Source organism: Triticum urartu, chromosome 4A (genome assembly GCF_056163025.1).
Source record: "Triticum urartu cultivar PI428250 chromosome 4A, HENAU_Tu73, whole genome shotgun sequence".
Taxonomy (NCBI): domain Eukaryota; kingdom Viridiplantae; phylum Streptophyta; class Magnoliopsida; order Poales; family Poaceae; genus Triticum; species Triticum urartu.
In genome coordinates this window covers 9,073,730-9,099,734 of record NC_141876.1, presented here as the reverse complement: position 1 = coordinate 9,099,734, position 26,005 = coordinate 9,073,730, and the positions used below count along the sequence as shown (strand labels likewise).

The 26,005-nt window shown below is 45.0% G+C and overlaps 2 protein-coding genes and 1 pseudogene across 3 annotated transcripts; all 3 read right to left on the bottom strand.

Moving 5' to 3' along the window:
- Positions 1 to 1,522: 1,522 nt before the first annotated feature.
- LOC147974366 (uncharacterized) lies at positions 1,523 to 4,149 on the bottom strand. Its single transcript, XM_087517428.1, has 2 exons — positions 2,649 to 4,149; positions 1,523 to 2,403 (listed from the first exon to the last, which is right to left on the bottom strand). Exons 1-2 carry the CDS (start codon positions 3,707 to 3,709, stop codon positions 2,358 to 2,360), a joined length of 1,107 nt encoding a protein of 368 aa, XP_087373554.1. The 5' UTR covers positions 3,710 to 4,149; the 3' UTR covers positions 1,523 to 2,357.
- A 10,184-nt stretch (positions 4,150 to 14,333) lies between these two features.
- Positions 14,334 to 17,464, bottom strand: LOC147974365 (histidine-containing phosphotransfer protein 2-like; annotated as a pseudogene).
- On the bottom strand, positions 17,270 to 20,307 carry LOC147974364 (histidine-containing phosphotransfer protein 2-like). Of its 2 annotated transcripts, XM_087517423.1 has the most exons (6): positions 20,056 to 20,224; positions 19,830 to 19,951; positions 19,652 to 19,720; positions 18,346 to 18,417; positions 17,924 to 17,996; positions 17,270 to 17,522 (listed from the first exon to the last, which is right to left on the bottom strand). In XM_087517423.1, the coding sequence occupies exons 1-6, from the start codon at positions 20,113 to 20,115 to the stop codon at positions 17,487 to 17,489; spliced, it is 432 nt and encodes a 143-aa protein (XP_087373549.1). In that variant the 5' UTR covers positions 20,116 to 20,224; the 3' UTR covers positions 17,270 to 17,486. The 2 variants fall into 2 exon arrangements, with proteins under 2 accessions (XP_087373549.1, XP_087373551.1); XM_087517425.1 differs by lacking the exon at positions 17,924 to 17,996 and having other exon boundaries at positions 20,056 to 20,307.
- Positions 20,308 to 26,005: the final 5,698 nt, after the last annotated feature.

The window sequence follows — 26,005 nt, the reverse complement described above, 5'->3', positions numbered from 1 at the left end:
TCTAGTCACTAGTGATCCAAACACCCTCTTACTCTCACAACCTTATATTTGTGCTCGGGGTCTTAATGATGTTAATTCTGTGTTCTGGAAAACAACCCTTATGATGTGCTTGCGATGCTTAGATGCAGGGGATATGTCCAAAGTACGTCTTGACCGGTACGCACCCTACATCAAAAGTCATTTGAATCGTCCCACCGATGGCCCTTACCGTCGCCCGAGGTTATCTCGGTTATTAAGAATAAATATTCAGACACATGCATTGGGCGTTTAATGATTAAACCCCGTTCGTTCGCAAGAAGATACCTACAGTATATGCAATTACGCCATGCATAAGCATGGTCATAAAAACTGTAATTTAACTAACACACAATTATAAGTTATTCACCATGCATGCGATGTTATCTTTTATCGAGAGTTGCCACTCGTGAAATTATGAATCATGTTCCATTCACGTTAATTGCTTTCAACCTCGGCGAATTCACTTTAATTCTCACTTCAAATTTGATCTTTATTTTTTTGGGTACATTAATCAATTCCTACTACTAGTTGAATAATCTTTGTAACTAGCAAGGCTAGTGAGACCGTCAGTCTCACTGGCTTCGTTGGGCACCAAGACAAGTATTGTAGCTATGTGTAGGTACCGATAATTGCTTGTTTTTCAAGCTTTTACTAGTTTGGTAAACTTTAAGGTCGCCCACATGAGGAAAATTGCTACTTGCTCATCACCACCACAATCATGTCAGCATGTTCGTCGTTATTGATGTCTAAATCCGACGAATCAATTAACTCCTTGAACATGTAGTCATCAACCTCATTGTAGTCAAACTCTTCGTCCAACGAATACATCATTTGCCCAAAAATGAGCAAAAGAATATAGAAAATCCACTTCAACATTTCGTCAAACATATGTCGGGCTAGTTGTATGGCCAACAGAGCAGGATGTACCGGGGCGTAGTCTGGGGCAGTGAAGGATGCCCGGAGAGACGGGAGAAGTGGCGGGGGCGATGTGTGTTGTGGATAGTGGCGGGGCTAGGGTGGAGACACCGCCGAAGCTATGCAAAGGGTGAAGCGGTGGAAAGGGTGGGTCGGTCGAGGTTGGGGATGGTTTGCATGGATTTGGGGTTGGTCCCTCCGGTCAACGTGGCAGCCGCGTCTGGGCGTGTCTGGGTTGCCCATACCCACATCATATGTGAGCTAGATTTGAGGGGTGCCGGACAACCCGAACATATCGGCTAAGTTTGGGGGTCTAATCGGGTGACTGTTTTGGTCCGGACAGTACTGTTTGGTCTGTCCACCGGGCGTTTGGGAGGGAAGTGGGGTACAATGAGTAGAGAGCGAAGCTCCATTTCGTAAAGCATTTTTGGTTTTAAAGTATCTACAACCACAATGTCCAAATTTGAACCCCTATATTCCATGGACAATGCCCATCACCTCTCGTTTCTCCACGTCCGTGGCCATCCTCCTCATATCCGAACCCCAAATCCATGCAACCCAATGCAACATGATCAAAAGAGTACGTAGATAAATTCAACATAGCCTAGATCATAGATCATACACAGCAAGTTTAATTACAAAAACCAGACATGAGATAGCAAGTTAACGAAAGATTGGACACACCAAGTTTATCGAAACACCACAATAGATAAAAGATGGAGCAAGGGGGCGTTAGCCCTCGCCGGTTCCTTCCCCTCGGGGTCTTCGGAGCGGCAATAGTACTCCTCGACATAGGCGTCGACGGCCGAAGGGGCGTCATCGTCGTGGTGACAGATATATGGGCTGGGTTTGAGGCGTGGCAAACAACCCGAACATTCGGACCAGTATGAAGGGTTTGATCGGTTGCGGGTTCTGGGTCAATGACCGGTGGGGCCCAAACACAGAACCCAACGTGGCGGTCAAACCCTTGACTGACCTGACCGGACCGGACCGGACACCGTCTGGTCTGCTGCGCGCGGCTGCCGTCGTCGACCTGTAGCGTAGCGTAGCTGCGCCCGTGGCCGCCTTAAATGCCCCGAGCTGCCGACCGCGACCCGCCCCGGCCGGAGCGGCCCGGCATCCACCCGCCGGTCCACCTGTAGCTGCATGCATGCACGCCGTCTCCGATGGAGCTGGCTGCTCCGTTCATTAATGGCGGCCGGCCGATCGAGGCGGGCAGAGTAGATCAGTGGCGTAAAGCGCTCCCTGCCAAACGCAACGCCTCCGTGAGCGTGCGACCGCCAGCCTCGTGAGCCGCGCTGCCTGCTCCCCGCAGTAATGGCGGCCGATCGACGTAGGAGTAGGCCGGCAGTCAACAACGATCGGCCGCCCAACCTCTCTCCCGCCCAAACACACTACTGGAATCTACGCCATTTGGAAGCTGCTTAGCGGCACATGTCGGATGATGCCGATGCTGATCTCCTTGTCGATCTGGTAAAAAAATCAAAAATGTGTGAGGTCGTTGTTGATTCAATCGGAGCCATGAAAGTCAAATCGCCGTATGATTTGATGAACTATCGACGTCGGGAAAGGGACGGGATCTTTGTCAACTGTTTTGTTTTGTGTGTTCGGCAGAGGGAGAATCACGGCGACCGGAGGTCGGAGTACATACATACATACAGCTAAGCTAGTAATAACAACTTGGATGGATGGAATATCTCGGGCGGGGCGGTCACCGGCGGTAGCACTGCATGTGGAGGAAGAAGCCGGCGGGGGGCTGGCCCTGGCTGGCCAGCTCCTCGTCCATCCACACCCGCCCGCCGTCCGCCGGCCCGGGCCCGCGCGCCTTCACCATGAACTGCGCCGCGCCGAGCCCCCCGGCGAACCACCAGTCGTGCACGTCCCACATCACCTCCACCACGGCGCCGTCGCCCAGCACGGCGGTGCGGTTGCCGCGGAAGTTCCACCCCACGCGCCGCGCCTCCACGATGCTCTTCCCGTCCACGCTCACCGCCACCTCCCCGTCCACGTGCTCGCCCGACGAGGAGGACGTCCTCCGCCGGTCGCCGCGGCAGCGCACCGTCACCTCGTGCTCCGCCCCGCCGTCCCGGAACCGGCACCGCGTGCTGTGCGCCACCGACGCCGCCTCCGCGGACGACGGCGCGCGGAGCTGCTCGCGCCGGCTCACCAGGGCCGCGAAGGGGCGCGGCGACGCGGCGCCGAAGCGGCGGGACAGCTCCTCCCGCGCGGCCCCGCGGCCGAGGAGCAGCGCGAGCTCCGCGTCGGCCACCACGGCGAGGTGGTACTCCCCGCCGCAGGGCTCCGGCGAGGCCGCCGCGTACTTGGCCTCCGACGTGTCCCAGTGGACGGCCACCGCCGTGCCGCCCTCCGTGACGAAGGCCCGGCTCCCGCGCCTCTTGTGCATCAGGTGCACGACCCGCTGCTGCGCGGTAGCCGTGGCCGCGGGCTTCACCGCCGACCTCCGCGGGGTTGCGGACGACGGGGGGAGCGTCGGCTTCGAGTTGCTGGAGGCCTCGGCCTGGACTTCCTCGACGGCGACGGAGAGCCCGGTGGCCCCGGCGGCAGCGGCGTCGGCGACGGGGGTGCTGGTGACCACGGAGCGGCGGGTCCAGGTGACGGTGACGAGCAGGTCCTTGCGCGAGGCGAGCGCGAGCCGGTAGACGCAGGCGGTGGCGGCCTGGAGCGAGCGGTCGAGGCGGTCGGCGGAGGAGCCCGGCTCGGCGACGGCGAGAGTGGTGACCGCGCCGTCGCGGAAGCAGGAGAAGTCCTTCCGCATGGCCGGAGGCTAGCACTCGCACGGCAAGAAGAGGGCGAATGCGTAGGGTAGGTGGGTAGCTAGCAGAAAATCTCACGACCGTCAACCGTCGTCGTCTACCTAGGAGAGTACGCGTAGCGTACTATAAAGGGGGGCGGGAAGGAAAGCTGCCGGCGGCAATTTATGAGCACGAGCGGCCGGCCGGCGGAAGACGACGGTCCGGTCCGGTGTTTATTGATTAGAGGCAGCCAGCGAACGAGCAAGGGAATTTCCATGACATTAACAGTGTCCTAGTACGTACTACCCCATGATCTCTCAACGTCAAAGGGACTGCTGCACATGTCATGGCTAGTACCAAACTAGTACTCCCTAGTTAGCTTCGAAAACGATCTTATATTATGTGACAGAGGAATTTCGAGGGCTTAACTGATATCTACTCTAGCAGATTTCTCAAATTTTTAGTTTCTAAAAGATGTATGTGTCCATGTTTGCTCTCTAGCCTATTTTTAATTGTTGAAAATGGTGATGTATTCTTAGAAAAGGAAAAAGTGGGGAGACTACTGACTATGGCGCACTGTCGATTGGCCCAACTCCGTCTATAAAACCCGACGCCGCCTTCTAAAACCTTAGCCCACGCCGCCGTGCATCCATTTTCGTCGATGTCACCCCTGATTCAGGCATACCCGCCACCGATTCGGGCCGCCGCCGCCGCCTTTATCAAGCTTGAGGTCACGACCACGGTCAAGCTCCACCATCTCCCGAGCCAAACACCACCTCCCGCAGATCACACGATGCCCTTCCCACCGTCTTCTTTGACTTCGACACCGCGTCTCCCTGAGTCGCTCCCGCCGCATCTTCCCTGACACTACCGTCGCCCCAAGTTTCGTTCTCGGTTGCAGCTTCGAGCCCCAGCGGCATCTACCCGAGCTCCCCCGCCAATATCGCAACAGTCGTCGCCACCGAAGTACCATGACGTCTGTTACCAGTTGTGGGGCAAGTTTGTGACGGAGCTATGCAATGTCGCAGTGGGCCGCGTGTAGCGAGGCATATCTGCCACCACAGAGGAAGTGGTGCACGCCTAAGCCGTTATTGTGTGCCGCTTTCGTGGGCGCGAGTGAGTCTTAACCTCCCTGCCGCCACTGTGGCAGTGTTCGATCTCGCTCCTCGTGTCATTTGGACCGCCTCCCGTGATTAGGAGAAAGAGCACCGAAATGCTGATGCGCTGCTCGTGGCCGAACGCACCGATGTCGAGTTGCTTACCAAGCTCCTGAAGGAGGACCCGGAGGTCCTCGCCAATAACCAAGCCTTCTTTGTAGTCAATGGCGGAGGAGTGCACGATCGACTGGTTGATGAACTCGCCGATGAGGAACTCGAACTTCTGAAAGTAGCTTAAGGGCAACGGCAAGTAGAGTTAGGACCTAGTTAAATGTTTATGCGGTCTTGATGTAGTAGGCAATGGACAATTTAATTATACTATGTGTGATGTTAATGTGGCACCGCTGTCGAATTTTTCAATGAACTTGTTTAAATTTGTGTACGAAAATTTGTAGGGATTAAGTTATAGGAAATCCACTAGATGAAGAGAAACTTGTATTCTAAAAAGTACTCCTTCTGTCCTAAAATGATCTTATATTTGTGGGGCACGTTTTGAGATTTTAGGATAGGGGGCCTGCTAGATATGGTGTTCGTTAGTTTTTGTTTTTTGGAAAAGGATGGTGTTCGTTAGTAGTTAGTTAGTTAGTTAGTAATGAATTGGCATGCGGCGGCTTTGATTTGATTTGATTTGGCCTAACCGAATTGAATGGAGGACGGCTGTGCCTGCTCTGAATTCTTCTAAATAGAGGGTAAGTTCTCATTTGGATCAGTGACACGGATGATATGATGGTGATAGTAATGAATCTCCGGCCTGCCCGTGTGTGAGACTCGGTCCGTCAGTCGCGAGCTCTGTTACGTGCAGACGCACCAGACTTTTGTGTGACCGGAGACGGAGACCGGCTGCTTCTTCTTCTTCTTCTTCCTCTGCGATTTGGGAATTCTGTCAAAGTTTTCCATATGCATGCATGGGACTGCGGTCCTCTAGCGAACTTAAGCCGGCTGACTTTGGAGTATACGACACGGTACCATAATAAATTTGATCCTTAACAACTCCAAAGCGCCGACCCATTTTGTCCGCGCCTGTCTGTTTGGGTCGGCGCGGACAGAAAAACCGGTCCAACGCGCCGACTCAAACGGATGCGCGTCCACTTTTCGTCCGCTTGCTGACCCATTTCCGACCCAATATTGAGCCTCATTTGCGTCGGCGCTGACACGAGACGGACGCGCGGGCGCGCGCCAACTACTTCCCCTGGCCCGTTAATCGGTGGCAAATTGTTCATCATTTTTCTAAAACCCTCCCGCCCGCTCGCGCTCTCGTCCGCTAGCCATGGATGACGCCCTCGATGCCATCGCCGGCCTCGCCTCCCTCGCCTCGTCCGGCATCACCTCCGCCCCCTCCGGCAAAGGCAAGCCCTGCACCCCCCGCAAGACCGCCGCGACGCCCAAGAAGAAGAAGCAGCTGACGCCCGAGGAGCGGGCCCAGGAGTAGGCCAAGAGGAAGGGCCGGAGACACGCGACCGGCGCAAGAAACGAAGCATCGGCCTCCGTCGCCCTCACCGTCGCCGCGCAACTGGAGAAAACCAACGCAGGCATGATATATGGTCACACGCCTTTTCAAATTTGTGCGCGAACATCAAATGGGTCACGGGCATTGGGCGCACAGCCGACCCAAAAGAAAAATAGAGCGGACGCCGAGCGGGCGGCCGATCCAAACGGATAAAAAACGGACAAAATCACCGTCCGTTGAATCGGCGCGTTGGAGTTGCTCTTAGAGTATCTCCAGTTGCAATGTGTTAATTTTGTCTCATATATACTCCAGACGTGTCCGTGGTGGACAGGAACCTGTTTGTTTGCTCGGACAAGGACGCACCCATTTCCTCTTTCCCATTTGTCCGGCTAATATTTTTATTGTTTCCTTTTCTTTAACTGAATTTATTCAAAAAATTGTCTCATATATACTCCGGACGTGTCCGTGGTGGACAGGAACCTTTTTGTCTACTCGGACAAGGACGCGCCCATTTCGTCTTTCCCATTTGTCCGGTTAATCTCTTTTTTATTGTTTCCTTTTCTTTAACTGAATTCGTTCAAAATTAGAACGATATGGATTGAACGTAGAAATAAGTAGTTGAAACTAGAAAGTGCGCAATTAAAATATAAATATTATTTGAAGTATGCTGTTCAAACATAAAACTCAAACAGCATCACAAGTCTAATGGTTTCAGTGATGATCCACGTATGTTTCACATGATCATTGAGTGATCATTAAATGGTTGTACATGCATCCATTGATCTTGAAATTGTTGATCGTTTCTTGGAGGTTGACCGCATGCTGTGCCTCTTGTTCGCGCGGGGGCTCCAGATTTTTCGAAATCCGAAGTATGAAAAACCAACCCATTACAAAGTCTTCTAAACAATTGAGGAGCTAAAGATCCAAAGCATGATGAACCCATCATCCTCATCCTTCACAATCATGTCGTGCATAATCATGTATGCAGTCATCACCTCCCATGGTGTTTTGGGATCCTATATATTCGTAGCTCCAGAGTAATACCCTAATGCTTGGAGGAATCTATATGCCCTCTTCACATCCTTCCTTGCACCTTCTTACATTCGGGCAAAGAGACATTGTTTGTACCTTGGGGCTCAGAGTTAGTCTTCACAATAGCCGCCCACTGATCAAGACAGATGCCATCGACAAGGTACTACTCCATGGTGTAATCATGCTTTGTTGATGGTGTAGTTGTACGTCGGAGCGTCCCATCACAAAGTCTTCTAAACAACAAAGGTCGTTGAAGCATGTTGGTGTCGTTGTGAGAGCCTGGCTTGCCAAATAAAGAGTGCCAAATCCACAAGAACTGCTTTGAGTATGATGGTGGCCTATTTGATGTCATGAGATCCCGACATGGTAAACCTACCGGGAAGGTCTTACCCCCCCATGCATGCAATTGTCTGGAATGAGAATACCAAGAAAACCTCTTGCTACTATAGTTGCCAAAAGTTTTTTCGAGTCCATGGCATTGGTACTCATCACCAAACACCTTCACCATGAAAGTGTCAATATACTCATCATTGTGTCAAGACATGTGCTCTCTCCCACCCGAACATAGTCATCAATGGCATCCACAATTGTACCATATGCAAGCATCCTCGTAGAAGCTGTGCATTTCTGGAGAGGGGAGAGTGCTCCAATGCAATCCTTTCTCGCCATGAAGGATCATATTCCTTCATCCTACCATGCACAAGAATAAAGGCGTGTAAATATGGTAGCGATGCCAAAAGAAGCCCACATGACATGTCGGCTTGGCTCTAAAGTAGTCGACATAGAGATCTCTATGACCACCATTTATCATATTTGGGGCAACAGTTATCCCACCCGAAGAAGTTGAGAACATGCTCTTTTCTTTCTCCATTTTTTGATATGCTCATCCTTATCATCAACTCATCATCGTCGTAGTTGTCGTCTGATGACAACGGATTGAAGAACTCCTTGTAAATAAACTCATCAACCTCCGCGTAAACAAACTCATCCTCAAACGAATCCATCATGACCCTACAAATGTACAAGGAAAAACTAAAAATAGCTTGAAAATCTTATCAAACACATGTTGGGCGAGGTGCACGTCGGGCGGACTATGATATTCTGGGTGGCGTCGAGGGCGGCGATGACACCTGGGCCGGACGGGTGACAACGACGGAGCTCCTAGTTAAGCCAGATGGGGGATGGCGATGAACTTCGGGTTGGATTGGACGAGGGACGACAACGACGTCGGGAAGAGGGCAAGACAGTGGGAACAATTTGGACGGAGACAAAACAAAAGACAAGTGTTTGCAGGGAACAACTTGAACAGAGATAAAAACTTGAGAGACTCTCGGGTCTAACATGGCAGACTGTCCGAATGACCCAAGATTCGCCGCACATATGAGCTGAGTTTAGTTGCATTTATAATTGTGCGCAGGGCCCAACCATATGAAAAAAATTTAATAAATGTTTGGGATTAGCAAAAACATTATGAACTTCAAAGCATGTTCCCTATTTTGTATTGTCTTTTTCCAAAATTTTGCACACAATAAAAAATTGTTCCTGATTTTCAAAATATGTTCTGAGTTTCCGGATCTAAAAAAATGTTCACCAAAATTTTAAATTGTTCAAAAATTTCAAAAAATATCAATATATTTAAATTATTAATGAATTAAAAATATGTTCACAAATTTAGAAAATGGTTTGAATTTCTAAAACTCTGATTTGAAAACATTTGGCGAATTAAATATGTTCATGAATATGTAAAATAGTTCCCAACTTGCATAAAATGTTGAATTAAAAAATGATAGGTAAATTTCAATAAAATTTCGAAAATTCAGAAACAATTCACGGATGTTTTCAGGAATATTGTTCGAGGAATTGAAAAAATGTCCATTATTCAAAAATTGGCATAAATTTCAGTAAATATTTGTGAGTTTGAGAAAGGTACACAAATTTCAAATGTTCATGAATTCATAAAAAAATCACGAATTTGAAAAATATTCATGAGTTTGAAAATTGTTCACATATTTATAAAAATCATGGAGACGAAGATTCTTCTCGATTTTTGAAATATTTTATGAAGTTCCAATTTGTTCATGATTGTTGATAACTTTCATGAATTTAAGAATTGCTCATTACTTTAAAAAAGTTCATGATTTTGAAAAGTCAAAGATTTGAAAAGGAAGAAATATAAAAAGGTAAAAAAAAGAGAAAACAGGCAAAAAAAGAGAATCACACGGACCACATACTGCGGGCGGGTGTGTGTGTGTTTGGTCGCTATTCCCCGGCCTGAGCGGGGAATAGGTTCCCCGTACCTCTTGGCTAAGAAGAGTACGTGGACGAGAGAGCTCACACTTTGTGGGGCGTGCGGCCCAGAGCTGGTCATTGGTGCGAAACATGGGCCGTAATGCACAGTCACAGCCCAGCCCAACCCGATGCTTAGGGCCCTTTCAGATGATAAATTCTATTTGTCTCAAAAAAAGATGATAATTGCTATGAAAAGGATTTTGGGTCTCTCTGCCTGTGCCTCAGGGTCAGTCCGTTACTACTCCCTCTGGTCCATAGTAACTGTCATAGTTTTGAACTAAGGTTGATCTAACCTTAGTTTTAAACTCTACCACTTATTTTGGATTAAAGAGAGTATTATAAAAGTAATAACTAGAATAACTAGACTTGGCTATGGACATGGAGAGCTCCTATTCTGCGTGTTATGCGTGGAACAAGAGGCAAACGTGTGCCTCTACGCTGGTGAGCTAGCTGCCCGTCACCTGGTTTTGACGATCCTTTGTAAATTTTGCTCAGGTAGTACGAAATGCTCGACCGCCGGTAACTGATGAGTGGTGCACGAACTTTTTTTTAGTTGGCCATGCTCAGTATTTCAATGTTTTCTAATTTTTTAGAAGATAATATTATTTTCACAATTGTCATATATGAATGTCAAACAGTTTATGAAATTGTCACGAATTTCAAAAATGTTGAGGATTTCTAAAATATAGTCATAAATGTAAAAACTATTTGCAAGAATTAATTATTTTCATCAATTTGAAAAACATTTTATAATTTTAAAAAAATCTCACACAATTATAAAATGCTCGTAAAACTTTATAAATGTTCACAAATTTTTAAAAATGCCGAATTTTCAAAGTGCTGATATTTTAGAAAATATTAATGAACTTCAAAATATGCAAAAAATTATAGAAAAGCCCATGGAAAGTAAGGAATGATGATTTATACAAATGTTCAAGGGTTTTAGAAAAGGTTCATGAATTTTAAGATCATAATAAAATAAAGGGAAACAAACATAAACAAAAAGGAAGAAATAAAAAAGGATAATGAAAAAAGAAAGGGAAAATGAACAAAATATAGAAATAAAAGGATACAAAATATAAAGGTGACATAAACAGAAAATGGAAGAAAAAACAAGTAATTCCCCGAAAATGGAAGAAAACCCAACCAGAAAGCTACAGAAAACTAGAAACAACTAATCCTATATACCTAAGAAGTTCATCCCCACTACCTTATTTATATCAACATGCACACATGCCACATCATCTACTCCACTACATTTATTTCTTCAAACATGCATGCATGAAAATGCTACCTATACTAATTCCCTCACCATGAACACATACCACTTTATCAACTCCACTACTTTTATTTCTCTCAACATGCATGAGAGATACAACTTAATATTTATTTTGTAATAATATATAATCAAATAAAAATGTATTTTAAATCTTTAGTGCCATATTCAAATGCATGGAAACAAAATAACAAAAATAATATATCACAACCAATTCCCCCATGTTCCTGCTGCAACGCGTGGGGTGTCGTCTAGTATAAGAAAAGGAATCAGCGAACCAACTCTTGCTAGCGACACGAGTGAAATGGAAGTGGGCCTGGCCTAGAATGATCAGAGAGGGCGCATGTTTGTTTTAGTGTAAATCCCAAAATTTGAAAAACAATCGCTAATTTATAATGTTACTGTGAATTTCCGAAAATGATTATTTAGTAGTACTTATGAAATGTCTGTGTATTTTATAATATGTTCACAAAATTTTAAAATGTTCATCGAAAGTAAAGAATGCTGGATTATAATTTCTTTTTGTAAAATATCCTGAATATTTTAGATATAATAAAATGAGAAAGGAACCACACAAAAATGCCACTAAGAAATAAGAAATAAAATAAAATGAAAATTAAAAAGAAACGTAAAAAAGAAATAAAGAAGAAAATAAATAAAAATATAAAAAATCAAATAGAAAAATAAAAGGAAAATTATATATAAAAATAAAAACCAAAATAAGCGATAACAGAAAATTATTTGTTGAGGGGAAAAAATTAACAGAAAACTAGACTGATAAATAAAAATGGTAAATGTATCTTCCGAACATTCGGAAGATCGCGAAAGATCCGAACGACCAGATCCCTCCCACTCCCGATTCCCTTTCCCCCTTTTTTTTCTTGTTAACTGCCATCGTAGGCGAAAAAGTTAAAAAATAAATTGCCACAGCCAGGGTTCGAAATCGAGTCTCCTAGAGAATACCTATCACGGGCAACCACCACACCACTACAAGTCTTTTAGCAGAGTAAATGATAATCATCATACTTGACCTATAGAGTGACGTCACCACAATTAAAACACTTTTTTTTAGCAGTTTGCATGCTTTGTCCATGAAACTAATTTCAAGGCATTATCTTCTTCCATTCGTTTGTCTGCCAATGATAGTACTTTTTTTCTCTGAGCAATTTAGTGGTAGTGATGGAATGAATGAGTTCGAAAACCTTTGCTTGTGGTGTCTATGACCATGCACATCACATATTCGATGTTATGCATATCAACCTTTTATGTAAAATTTTCGAGAAAAAGTAATCGTCTAAAGTGGGACTCGAACCAACAACCCCTATGATGTAGCAATGCTGTACTGACTAACTCACCATGTCTTGATTGTTGTCCGATAAGTAGAAATATGACAATTAATCTTTTCTTCACTTTTATATGAGCCAAAAAAACATTTTTGGTCTTGTGTTTTTTTTGGATTCCTCAAGTTGTCTTGTAGTCTTCCATATACCAAGGGGTTGTATACTTTATCCATGTAGCCTCGTTGTAAATATCATGGCAACTTTACATGAGGGACTTTTTGGGTTGAAATATACCACGGTAACTTCTGTGCAAATGTCATGGTAATTTGTGCACCAGGACCCGATAACTTACGTATAAATGTCATGGTAACTTCGACCGAGGGTGGAAAAATTATTAAAACATCTCCCCGATAATTTATGTGTAAACAACATGTTTTTTTATTCATGGCAACCCTGATAACTTAGGCACAAACACCACAACAACTTTGACCCGAAGGAAAAAAGTTGTCAAAATGTACCCCCAGTAACTTTTGTATAAACATCATGATAATAACTCATCATATACATGATAACTTAGGTACAAACACCATGATAACTTGGACCCCGAGGAAAAATTGTTGAAAAATATAACCTCGATAACGCTTGCGTGAATATCATGGTAATAGAAGCACCACATACCTGATACTTAGGTGAACCGCAAGGGGGGAGGGGGGATTTGTTGGAAAACATATTCCCGATACTTGTGCAAATAACACGGTATTATACACAATGGAGTTGATAACTCGCTACAAAACCCACTGTAACTTTTGACCCCGGGATAAATGTTTGTTGGAAACATACCCTAATAATTTCTGTGTAAATAACATGGTAATATACATACAACAGAGCTGATAACTTACTTAATCTAGATGTGGTAACTTTTTGATCAAGGAAAAATGTTGTTAAAAAATACCTCCAAATAACTCACGTGTAAATAACATGATAATACACGCACATGAGAGATGATAACTCATATACAAATATCACAGTAATTTTTTGACCGAGTTAATAAAAATTGTTGAAAAACATACCCGATAATTTTTCCGCAACATGATAATATACACAACAAAGCTGATAACTCACTACAAACATCATAATCACCTTTTGACCCTGGGATAAAAGTTTGTTGAAAACACACCCACGAAAACTTTTCTGTAAGTGACACGGTAACTTATGTATGACAAATGTGATAACTTACGTAGCCCAGATGTGGTAACTTTTGGTCCGAAAAAAAGTTATCGGAATATATCAACATGGGATCTAGTTTCGAAGATCTCGTCGAGAAGATTTTTTTTTGTGAAGACGGTTTTTCAATCGAAGCGACGGTTTGAGCTACAAAACATTTTGAAATTTTAAAAAAATCTAGGATGACATCATCTTTTCGTCTTTTAGTGCACATATGCATGTAATTAGAGGGAGGAGCGCATGTGAAAGGAAAATTAATTATTTTAATGCATGCATGTATATAATTAGAATGGAATAAGAATAGTTTTTGCCTATTGCTAAAATCCGAACGTTTGGTAGTTATAAAAGTCCAAATAAAAAAGTACCAACAGAACATAAAAACAGCGGAACCAACTCGTGCCAGCGACAAAAGATAAATGTAAGTGGACCTAGCCGAAATATGATTGGAGAGGTTGCATGTTTGCTCACCCTATGTGTCGCCTTACGCACGGAACAGGAAGGGCATGGACTGGGTGTACTAATGATTTTGGTAAATATCTAACCAACCAAGAGCCAAAGCTTGGTCTTGAACATTTTTTTGTTATAATTTCCTCAAAAAAATGGTAGAGTTAACTTTGTTTATCAGTCAAACATACCCTAGACGAAGGGGCATGAGTAGCTACTCATGGCAACTCAGAGTTGTCTCTGTGAAATAACCTGGTCAGAAGAGGAACGTTAGTCGAGGAGCCACCCAAAGTGTGTACTGTGTAACCAAATCAAGCATAGAGTTTACACACAGCCTGCGGGCATCCATGACACGCAAGTGCATATAGTTGACAGACACACATGACAACAAGTTTCTTTAACAGGGTTATGAGCATGCCCTCCAAACACAGACACTCCTTGAACACGTCTACATGCCAGGAATCACACAGGGCCATCATCTTTTTGCTTCAAATTCTACTACCGAGGACCAATGGCCGCGATCTGCTGCTCCAACTGCACAAAAGAATAACAGGTTAATGACTACGGCCGGTCTACGACTCAGGTCACATGGTTTCACAAATCAGTTATAAGTTGGTCCGCATCTTACTCCAATACTTGTTAAGTTATGATGGGAAACAAAGAAATTCCACTTCTTAGAGCTACCCCATACATCTAGTACAAGTGATGACAAAAATAAGACATACACATTTCAAAGACCTCGACTTAAGTGTATTAGAAAACCGAAAAGTATATCTAGATAAATTTGAACACCAGAAAATTATTCTTTCTTACCCTAAATGAGGATATATGACCAATCTATGGATATATTATGATACTAGTGACACGTTGGAAGTCAAAAGCCAACGTATGCACAAAAGGTGTTACCCGTATCATGGTGTGGAGCTTGTCGCGCACATCAGAAAACTCATTCGTGACAAGCGCCAATGCCATGAGACACCTGGAATAACGTAAACATGCACATTGTCAAATTCTGGAGACGTCGAGCGAACTGAATGAAAATGGTTCAGAAAATGTAACCCTCTGTTCGAAAAAAACACACTAGCCATCTAAGAGTTCAGTTGTGCTATCTACAGAAGTCTAGAGACAACAAGTTACAAGATAATAATCAAAGATTAGCACATTCAGGTAATGAACTGAGTTCTACAAATCATGTCATTGCACATGAATTGAAGAAGCAGGTTAGATCTTAAGAATACTAGATTGGTATGAGTTAAATATACGAAATCAGCTCGCCGGGTTTACATGCAAAATTATAAAAATACATAGAGAGGAGAATAATTACTTGTTAATAAATATAAATAAGGTACTGAATATTGACCCTTCTTTACTTTTTGCCTCATAAAACTGACGGAAGCGGTTGCAGGAGAGATTCACTTTCTTAGCACCAACACTGAAAACATACAAGAAGCGCCAATTAGGGAACAAGAAATTTCTCAAACTTATTAAACGCTGCAGCATATCGATATGCATAAGCATACTTGCGATGTCACAATAGTGCAAACGCCACAAGCCACATGCTCATGACGTACACACCCCACACCGACGGGTCCGAATAGAAACAACGTCATACCAGAAACCAGAAAATGAACATTGGTATTATGTGAAATAGAATATAATAAAGTACTAGATTTTTTTGGAGAACAACAAATTTCTCATGCCATTGGTCGAAATGCAGATTCAGTAACAATAAATTTTCCCACAAAACAAAGTTTTTCTTGCCAAGCTATACCATTTCCATTGGCATGAATGCCGACAACTGTGTTACACGAAAACACAACTAAATTCAGCCATTCTGCATATGGTTATACGCAGTGGCGGAGCTAGGGGGGGACCAGCAGGGGCCCTGGCCCCCCCTATGGCATTGTATAATACGAATGATTTTGTACTTAAGGCTAGTTTAGACATGATGTTTAGACAAAATTAGCTTTCTTGGCCCCCTCTAAGTGAGAATCACCATGTTCGGCCCCGTTTAAGCTCCAATCCTGCCTCCGCCCCTGGTTATACGACAGCCGCACACAACACGATTCGTGTTTGCACCATCACATCTGAATGGAAATGACATTGATGTCGTGGAAAAACCCAAAACCCACGGTTTTGTGTTACATAGAATAGAAAATCATTAATACCCGAAATGTTCGCAAAAACCCCGCAAAGAAAAGAAAAGAAATGTTTGCAAAACGGCAATTGTTTTCCTTGCCGAGCTAGAGCATTGACACTGGGCAGTAATACCGGCAATTCTATTACAGGAAACACAACTAAACCCATCTCTTCTAAATATGGTGACACAACAGCCGCAAACGACATGAATAACACCCCCTTGATGTATACACTGCACCGACACACCTGAATAGAAGCAACACCGATACCTTGACATACGAGAAAAACCGCCATTAGGCTGAATAGCATATCATTAATACCAAAGCATCACTTGCAAGGAGAAAAAGTTATCCTAACCGAGTGATAAATTGCCGTTGGCATGGATACTGCCGGTACTTCCGTTACACGAAACAAGAACTAAATTCGGTTCTTCTACTTATGGCTATGCAACAACGAAAACGACACGAACTGCATGCCGATGACAAACACATCTGAATTACACGACATCGACAATTATATAATGGGCTAGGGAAATAAAATGTTTATCATGGCAATCACCTGCCGCTGCACCCCTTGAGCTCATCCACCAGTGCGCCCACCCCGTCGGAGTTCACCAGGGGCTGGTTCCTGCGAATCACAAGTTAAGCAAAGCACACGAAATCAATACCCAACACGAGATAACAAGAGCAGAGGGGGAGGGAGGGCGTAGGGGCGGCGGTACGAACAATCGGAAGGCAACTTCGTTGAGGATGTTGTGTCGGCGTCGTGGAGGAAGAGGTTGACGACCTCGGCGAGGAAGCCCTCCTGCTCCACCGACTGCAGGTGTTGGAAACCCTCGTCCACAACGCCCTAGATTATCATACCAGAGGTAATTAAAGTCCACAGTGGCAACTTAGAGTTTTTTTTCTTTTCGAAACCGAAACTCAGAGTTGTCTCTGAGAAATAACCCGGTTAGAAGAGGAACTTCAGTTGAGGAGCTACCCAAGTGTGTAATGTGCAACTCATGCATGAGGATGGAGGTCATCCGTCTGGGATATGCAAAGAGGATGCCCGAGTTGACTGTAGTCGATCTCATTGCTGAGCTTGGTGTCATCCTAGATGAGTTCGAAACGGATGCAACAACCAGCAATGAAAATGGTGATTTACTGCACTCTCGGTATACCAGCCAGTAGTAACACTTTAGAGCACAAGGCAGACACACACACGTCACACTCTGGTGTAGTTCCACAAGAATGTAATCGAAGAGAGAGAGAGAGAGAGAGAGAGAGAGAGAGAGAGAGAGAGAGAGAGAGAGATTCATGTCACCAACAAACAACCGACCAAATAATCCATGACACACAAGGTACATAGAGTTGACAGACACAAACATTGACACACATGACAACAAGTGTCTTTCACAGGGTTACGAGCACGCCCTCCAAACCCAGACACCACTTGAACATCTTTAGCGATACATACACCCCATCATGATAGGGATCATATGGGGCCATGATCCTTTTGCTTCAGTTGCTACTACTGAGGACCCATGGCCGTGATCTGCTGCTCCAGCTGCATCAAAAGAATAATAGGTTAATGAGTACGACCGGTCTACAACGCATTGTGGTGCTCAAGTCACATGGTTTCACAAATTAGTTACAAGTTGGTCCACATCTTACTCCTTTATACTTGTTAAGTTATGATGGGAAACAGAGAAATTCCACTTTGTAGGGCTACCCCATACATCTACTAAAAGAGACGACAAAATTAAGGCATGATAATTTCAAACACCTCGACTTATTAAGTGTTTTAGAAAACCCAAAAGTATATTTAGACAAATTTTAACACCGAACAAGAATAAGATTCAGGTTATTCATTTTGATCCTAAACGATATATGAGCAATCTATGGATTATCATACTAGTGAGAAATCGGAAGTCAAAAGCCAACATAGCTAGGCACATAAGGTGCTACCTGAATCATTGTTTGTAGTTTGTTGCGCACATCATAAAACTCATTCCTAACAAGGTCCAATGCCATGAGGCACCTGGAATAATGCAAACATACACATTATCAAATTTTGGAGAGATCAAGCGAACTGAACAGAAACGGTTCAGAAATTTTGATCCTGTATTTGAAAAATAAAAGCTTTTACCATCTCAGTTGTGCTAGAAATAGAAGTCAAGCCCACAAGTTACAAAAGGAGCATCAAACATTAGCACATTCAGATAATGAACCAAATTGTACCAATCATGTGATTGCAGATCAAGTGAAAAGAATACTAGGTTGGTTTGAGCTAAATATTCAACTCACAGGTTTATATGCAAAATTTGAAAAATACATAGAGTGGAGAATAATTACTGTGCAACAAATATAATAAGACACTGAGTACTAACCCTTCTTTACTTTCTGCCTCATAAGACTGACGGAAGTGGGTGCAGGAGAGATTCACTTTCTTAGCACCAACACTGAAAACATACCAAGAAGCACCAATCAGGGAACTAGAAATTTCTCAAACTTATTAAATGCTGCAGCACGTTGATACACATAAGCATACTTCCGATGTCACAATCGTATCCACAAGGTGTCATTTCTTATCATGGTTGTCAACACAATAGATTGTTCGATAAACTAGAAAAAAATGGGTTGATGTGCAATAGCAGATTAGTAGTATTGGAAATATTTACAAACCAACAAATTTTTTCTTGCAGAGTCATAACGTTGGCACGCACGAAAGACAACTAAAGTTGGACCTTTTAGTTATGGCTATACGACAGTGCAAATGACACAAGTCACATGCTCATGACGTATACACCCTGCGCCGACACGTCCAGAAGCCAGAAAATGAACAATGGCATCATATAGAATAGCATATAATCAATACTAGAAATGCTTGCGGAACGACAAATTTCTCATTCCTAACCTAGAATAATGCCATTGGTTGAAATGCAGATTCAACAATACTAAATTTGTTTGCAAAACGGCAAAGTTTTCTTGGCTGAGCTATAACATTTCCATTGGCATGAATACAGACAACTCTGTTATGCAAAACACAACTAAATTCAGCCCTTCTACATATGGTTATAAGACAGCCACACACGACACGATCCGTGTCTGCGCCATCACATCTAAACAGAAAAAAAAACATTGATGTCGTGGACTAACCAAAAAACCTACGGTCGGCATCACGTACATTAATACCCGAAAAATTCGCAAAACGATAGTTTTTTCCTTGCCGAGCTAGAGCATTGACACTGGCAGTAATACCGGCAATTCTGTTACAGAAAACACAACTAAACCCAACTCTTCCAAATATGGTTACACAACAGGCGCAAACAACATGAATAACATGCCCAGATGTACCGGCACACCTGAAGAGAAGCAACATTGATACCGCTGACATTCGAGAAAAACCGCGATCGTTGTCACCGCTGAATATATAGCATATCATTAGTATAATATATACTAGAAACGTTCGCAAGACGACGGACTTATCCTCGCCGACCCATAACATTGCCGTTCGCATGGGTACCGGCACTTCCGTTGCACGGAACACAACTAAATTCGGCTCTTCTACTTACGACTATATACGACAACGCAAACGACACAAAAACTGCATGCCGATGACAAACACATCTTAATTGCACGGCGTCGAGAGTTAAAAATGGGCCGGGGAAATAAATGGTTTATCATGGTCATCACCTGCCGCTGCACCCCTTTAGCTGATGCACCAGTGCGCCCACCCTGCTGAAGTTCACCACGGGCTGGTTCCTGCGAATCACAAGTTAAGCAGAGAGAGCAGATGAAATCAATACCACCCAACACGAGATAGCAAGAGCTAGCAGAGGGGGAGGGAGGGCGTAGGGGCGGTGGTACGGACAGCAGGTGGGCGACTTGGTTGAGGATGTTGTCGGCGTCGTGGATGAAGAGGTTGACGACCTCGGCGAGGAAGCCCTCCTGCTCCACCGACCGCAGGTGTTGGAAAGCCTCGTCCACAATACCCTAGATGATCACACAAGAGGAAAGATCAGGCAATCCGGCCCAGTGATTCCAGATCACAAGCAAGCACACGGCGATTAGATGGGATGTAAGGGAAGGGGACTCACCGTGGTGAACATGGAGTCGACGAGGGCGTTGAGCTGAGCCCTGAGCGCGGCGGCCGCCATGGCAAGGAGGTCCGGGAGTCCGGCGGTGCAAGAGGGCGTGAGCGGAGGGGGGCGATCCGGGGGTAGGGCCGGCGGAGTGGACGAGGAGAGGGGAGAGAAGTGCAGGTTATATAGCGGACTCACGAGTCCATTTCTCTCACGCGGAGGCGTTTTGGCAGCCATTAACGAGCTTCGCGACGGCCTGCGTGCATGCATGCATGCATGCAGCTACTGCTAGTGCTGGATGGATTGATACCGCGTGCATTCATGAGCTAGCTGTTGCACGCTCTCTACAGCGAAGCACCAGTACACGTACAGTTGTCGTTTCCAAAACAGCAATGGTATTCTGCCGCTAAAAAAAGGAAAACAGCAATGGTATTCTTATTACATAGTATCACTTTTATAGAAAATCTTGAGTACTACTTATTGCAGTTTGATGATGATGGTTATTCCCACGTTCTGGCTTTGGTTTAGGCCCTGAATAAACGGATGGAGGGAGTAGAGCAGGTGGTTATTCTACCTCACACATTTCGAAAAGTATTTTTTTTGTTAAAACTTGTACTACTCCCTTCGTCACAGTTTAGAAGGCACAGTTAAATTTGCGTATGTTTTCACAATAGACAAGGTTTAGGGCGTATTGCATTTATTTCTAGTAGCTAATTAGTACTTCGATATACTATTTCTATATGTATGCGTAGTGTGAATGCTATTTTTTAACCCATCTCACAACCAATAGATAACCATCTAGGTCGCAGAGAATTTCCAAGTGTGCCTTCTAAACCGTGACGGAGGGAGTATGTAAAATATGATCTCCGATTTGAGAAATAAGTACTTTGTGGCACAAGCTTCACTACATGGAGTAAAAATTGAGAATTTCTGGTAAGTAACGTAAAATTTGTCACAAATGTGAACTAGAGGTAAAGAATGGAATTTACTCACAAAAATAGGATGTCTGTTTTAAAAGCACTTTGAAACCATCATTCCCAGCTCCATCAATCTCGTCTCGATGCCCTTCCATGCATCTCCTGAAGAATTCATGCATGGGAGACTATAACTACATAAGATCGAGTAAACTTGTAATTTGTAAGGACTATGTTCTTCCTTTTTATGTGTGATGACCCATGGGGATCGATCATGACGGGTTATACCTAAGGGGCACGCCCAAGAACACATATGGCCCAGCCTAGGGTCCAAGCCAATCAAGAATACAGTCCAAAAAACAATGGGCTAAGGGGCATTACACCAGTCCCTTTAGAACTGCAGCCCAAGGCATCAGATACCAGAGGGATACTTTGGAGGAGACCAAGTGTCTATTGTCCCATCGTGAACCCCCTAGTGGACAAGACCCAACAATTGGTCACCAGGAAGACAGGAGCAGTCGGACCGCCTACAGTCGGCTGCGTTCTAGGATACCTTGACTTCCATGATGTCTTTGTTACCTTCGTTACTCAACCATAGTATGATCTAAGTTAAGTACGACAATTATTGGTAGTAATAGCCATGGACAGTACTTCATACATGTGACCATCAATAGCATTTATACCAGCCGGTTATGGCACCCCCTCCGAGCACACTCTATATAAGCCGGGAGTAAGGCATTAGACCGAGGGTTGAACTCTCTGACACTCTAACCTACGCCAAGAGCTAAGAGCACCACAAGAGTAGGGTATTATCTTCACCAAAGAGGGCCCAAACCTATATAATTTCTTGAGCATACTCCCATTGTACTGTTTGATAGATACGATTGCTTCTACATACCCCCCATTATTGTTAGGATTATATCCACGACGGTTGGCAACCACCTTGGGGAGAGCGTCTATTGAGGTTTCTCGTCAACTCCTTTTGGCCGCATCCATTTCGGTGTCCTCGAGTTCGCCGTAGACGGTTCAATGTGGCATCTTGAAGCTCTGCCGAATTGCGCCAACATGCCGGCATGAGTATCCATTATCAGACCAATGGCATGGGCATTTTGAGCCTTCAACTCTAGGGTTCGCATCAGCCGGTTGTTTTGGCGCCATGATGCCGTAGAAAGCGCTCAGGCAAGCCTCACCCATAGTTTCTTCATTGAGCAAGCCAGTTCGTCGAGATGATGGACAATGAATCATTGATCCATCTGCTGGAGTCCGATTTCGAGGAGGAAGATAGCTGCGGGACTCAGAGTCCCATGTCGGAAGTTTTCATGGCTGGCATACCCCCAGTCTAGCCTTCGATGGGGTGCACCGGTCGATTCATCTCCCGCAACCAGCAATGTTGTATCTGGTGACAGGCAACATCTGTTGGGGAACGTAGTAATTTCAACAATTTTCCTACGCACACACAGGATCATGGTGATGCATGGCAACGAGAGGGGAGAGTGTGTCTACGTACCCTCGTAGACCGAATGCGGAAGCGTTAGCACAACGCGGTAGATGTAGTCGTACGTCTTCACGATCTGACCGATCCAAGTACCGAACGCACGGCACCTCCGAGTTCTGCACACGTTCAACTCGATGACGTCCCGCGAGCTCCGATCCAGCAAAGCTTCACATGAGAGTTTCGTCAGCACGACGGTGTGATGACGGTGATGATGATGCTACCGACGCAGGGCTTCGCCTAAGCACCGCTACGATATGATCGAGGTGGATTATGGTGGAGGGGGGCACCGCACACGGCTAAGAGATCAATGATCAATTGTTGTGTCTATGGGGTGCCCCCTGCCCCCGTATATAAATGAGCAAGGGGAGGAGGCGGCCGGCCAGGGAGAGGCGCGCCAAGAGGGGGAGTCCTACTCCCACTAGGAGTAGGACTCCTCCTTTTCCTAGTAGGAGTAGGAGAGGGAAGGAAAGGGAGAGGAGGAGAAGGAAAGAGGGGGCCGACTCCCCTTGTCCTAAACCAATTCGGTTTGGGCCTTGGGGGGGGGGGCACTCCACACTCCCCTTGCTGCCCTCTATTTCCACTAAGGCCCATGTAGGCCCATTAACCCCCCGGGGTTCTGGTAACCCCCCGGTACTCTGGTATATGCCCGAAACCTTTCGGAACCTTTCCGGTGTCCGAACATAGTCATCCAATATATCGATCTTTACGTCTCGACCATTTCGAGACTCCTCGTCATGTCCGTGATCATATCCGGGACTCCGAACTACCTTCGGTACATCAAAACACAAAAACTCATAATACCGATCGTCACCGAACTTTAAGCGTGCGGACCCTACGGGTTCGAGAACTATGTAGACATGATCGAGACATGTCTCTGGTCAATAACCAATAGCGGAACCTAGATGCTCATATTGGCTCCCACATATTCTACAAAGATCTTTATCGGTCAAACCGCATAACAACATACGTTGTTCCCTTTGTCATCGGTATGTTACTTGCATGCGATTCGATCGTCGGTATCTCAATACTTAGTTCAATCTCGTTACCGGCAAGTCTCTTTACTCGTTCTGTAATACATCATCCCGCAACTAACTCATTAGTTACAATGCTTGCAAGGCTTATAGTGATGTGCATTACCGAGTGGGCCCAGAGATACCTCTCCGACAATCGGAGTGACAAATCCTAATCTCGAAATACGCCAACTCAACAAGTACCTTCGGAGACACCTGTAGAGCACCTTTACAATCACCCAATTACGTTGTGACGTTTGGTAGCACACAAAGTGTTCCTCCGGTAAACGGGAGTTCCATAATCTCATAGTCATAGGAACATGTATAAGTCATGAAGAAAGCAATAGCAACATACTAAACGATCAAGTGCTAAGCTAATGAGATGGGTCAAGTCAATCACATCATTCTCCTAATGATGTGATCCCGTTAATCAAATGACAACTCATGTCTATGGCTAGGAAACATAACCATCTTTGATCAACGAGCTAGTCAAGTAGAGGCATACTAGTGACACTCTGCTTGTCTATATATTCACACATGTATCATGTTTCCGGTTAATACAATTCTAGCATGAATAATAAACATTTATCATGATATAAGGATATAAATAATAACTTTATTATTGCCTCTAGGGCATATTTCCTTCAAAATCTCACTCAGGAAACCGTCGAGCAGCTCCTCAACACCCCGATCTCAGGGGATTCACCGGCTGACAAAGTCTTAGAGGTGTCACGTCATTCCACTCTGGCTGAGCATGCTCGCCTTGCGCAAAGCCACCGAAACCTCATCGCCTGAGAGCAAGAGCTAGCGGACAACAGTCGGCAACATCAGCAGACATCCCGGTCTGTAGTTTGACGAGGGCAAGATATCAACAAGTTTGTAGCCAAAGGCCTAGGCGACTCCCGAGTCATGTGCACCCTGATTGAAAATGTCTAGGCCGCGACTAGAGTGGCAGATGCAATCCAACAACAGGGAGACAGAGACATCGTTGACGGCATCCGACAGCTGTCGAATTTCCTGAAGGTCACAGTCGTGCAGAACAAGATGATTCACGACTGTCTGGCTTCTCGCAGCAGAGTGCCTGTGGGAACCGAAAACCGAGTGCCAAACAATAGCCTCTTCACACCCACGACAGATGGCCAGTCGTAGGGCCGACAACTGTGTGGGGGGATGTGCATGAGCCATTTCCATGTTGCCGGGAGGAGCCTCCTCGGTGGCGTGAGGACCCTTCTCCACGACACCGACTAGATTCTCCTCAACACCATGATGGCGTCTTACCACAAGGGCATAGAGATGTTCCCCGTGGCCGAGACGATTATTCTCAACGAAGACAGAGGACTCTTCCTCATCGACGTGATGATTCTCCATGCCATCAGGATGCTTATCCCCAACGTCATGATTTTTCGCCTCGCAATCGGGATTGTTCACCCTGACAGTTGGATGACCAGCCATGCAGACAAGACGATCAACGTCATAGGCATGATGACTCGCCCTGACATAATAGAGATTCACCTAGGATACGGGCGAATTCTCCACACCAATGGGGTGACCAGCACTACGACGCACGCAAAACCTTTGTTCAAAAGTGAGGGGGATCATGCACAGGATGCAAGGCATGAACATGAGCATGACTGACCGAGTGGATCAGGATCCTCAGGCCCATTGTGCTTCTTGTTGTTGAGCTGGAGGATGTCTTCTTCAAGAACTTCTAGGGTATTATAGACAGAGACATCTAGAGTCGGAAGATCCATATGGTTCCTTTACCCTATCGATTCTGGATGAGTTCCGGAATTTAGAAGTATGATGGAAACACCAAGTCGGAAACTTGCCTCGCAGATTACCTATTGCCCGTGCAGATCGGAGGCGGTAACGAGAATCTATCTACGCGGAACTTGTCTCTTTCCTGGAGGGATCAACTAGAGCGTGGATCAACAATCTACCGGAAAATAGTATTTACCCCTGACAAGAGCTGGAGGATGTCTTCTTCAAGAACTTCTAGGGTATGTAAACGCGTCTCGAAGGTTAATAGGAACTAATGCTTTTGTGTGCGAGGGCCCAAGGAGATGCTACTTGTGAGCTGCGTTGAGATTTTCTCGAAAAGAAGTGAATTGCAGTACAGTAGAGATAAGTATTTCCCTTAGTTAAAAACCAAAATTATCAATCCAGTAGAAGAACCACACGAAACCTCGTTATCAGCACCTACACACAAAAGAGCAAATACTTGCACCCGACGTGATCAAGAGGATTGTCAATCCCCTTGGTGGTCGTTTGCAAGGATCAAATCTGATAGTAATAGATAGAAATAAAACATAAAATAAAATAACGATAAATAAATTGCAGCAAGATATTTTTAGAAACAAAAAGCATACGGTGGGTAAACAAATTACTGTTGAAGACGTATCAGGAGAACACTCGGGATTATATAGAGGTGGACTCAGCTAAGCAACGCCGTGGAGGGTATCACAAAGGACAGAGCCATCCTGGCCTTCCAACGGGGTGTGAGGTACAAACACCTCCAGCTCAAGCTGGGGCTAACTAGGATTACG

What these genes read in the sequence shown, in the direction of transcription:
- LOC147974364 (XM_087517425.1), bottom strand. Translation starts at nt 20,277, where the DNA reads ATGGCTGCCAAAACGCCTCCGCGTGAGAGAAATGGACTCGTGAGTCCG. An exon ending in AACCAAGTCGCCCACCTGCT is followed by an intron (nt 19,721 to 19,829) that starts GTCCGTACCACC and finishes TGTGATTCGCAG; the next exon opens with GAACCAGCCCGTGGTGAACT. An exon ending in CTAAAGGGGTGCAGCGGCAG is followed by an intron (nt 18,418 to 19,651) that starts GTGATGACCATG and finishes GTATGTTTTCAG; the next exon opens with TGTTGGTGCTAAGAAAGTGA.
- LOC147974366 (XM_087517428.1), bottom strand. Translation starts at nt 3,709, where the DNA reads ATGCGGAAGGACTTCTCCTGCTTCCGCGACGGCGCGGTCACCACTCTC. An exon ending in CACATGCAGTGCTACCGCCG is followed by an intron (nt 2,404 to 2,648) that starts GTGACCGCCCCG and finishes TTTTTTTACCAG; the next exon opens with ATCGACAAGGAGATCAGCAT.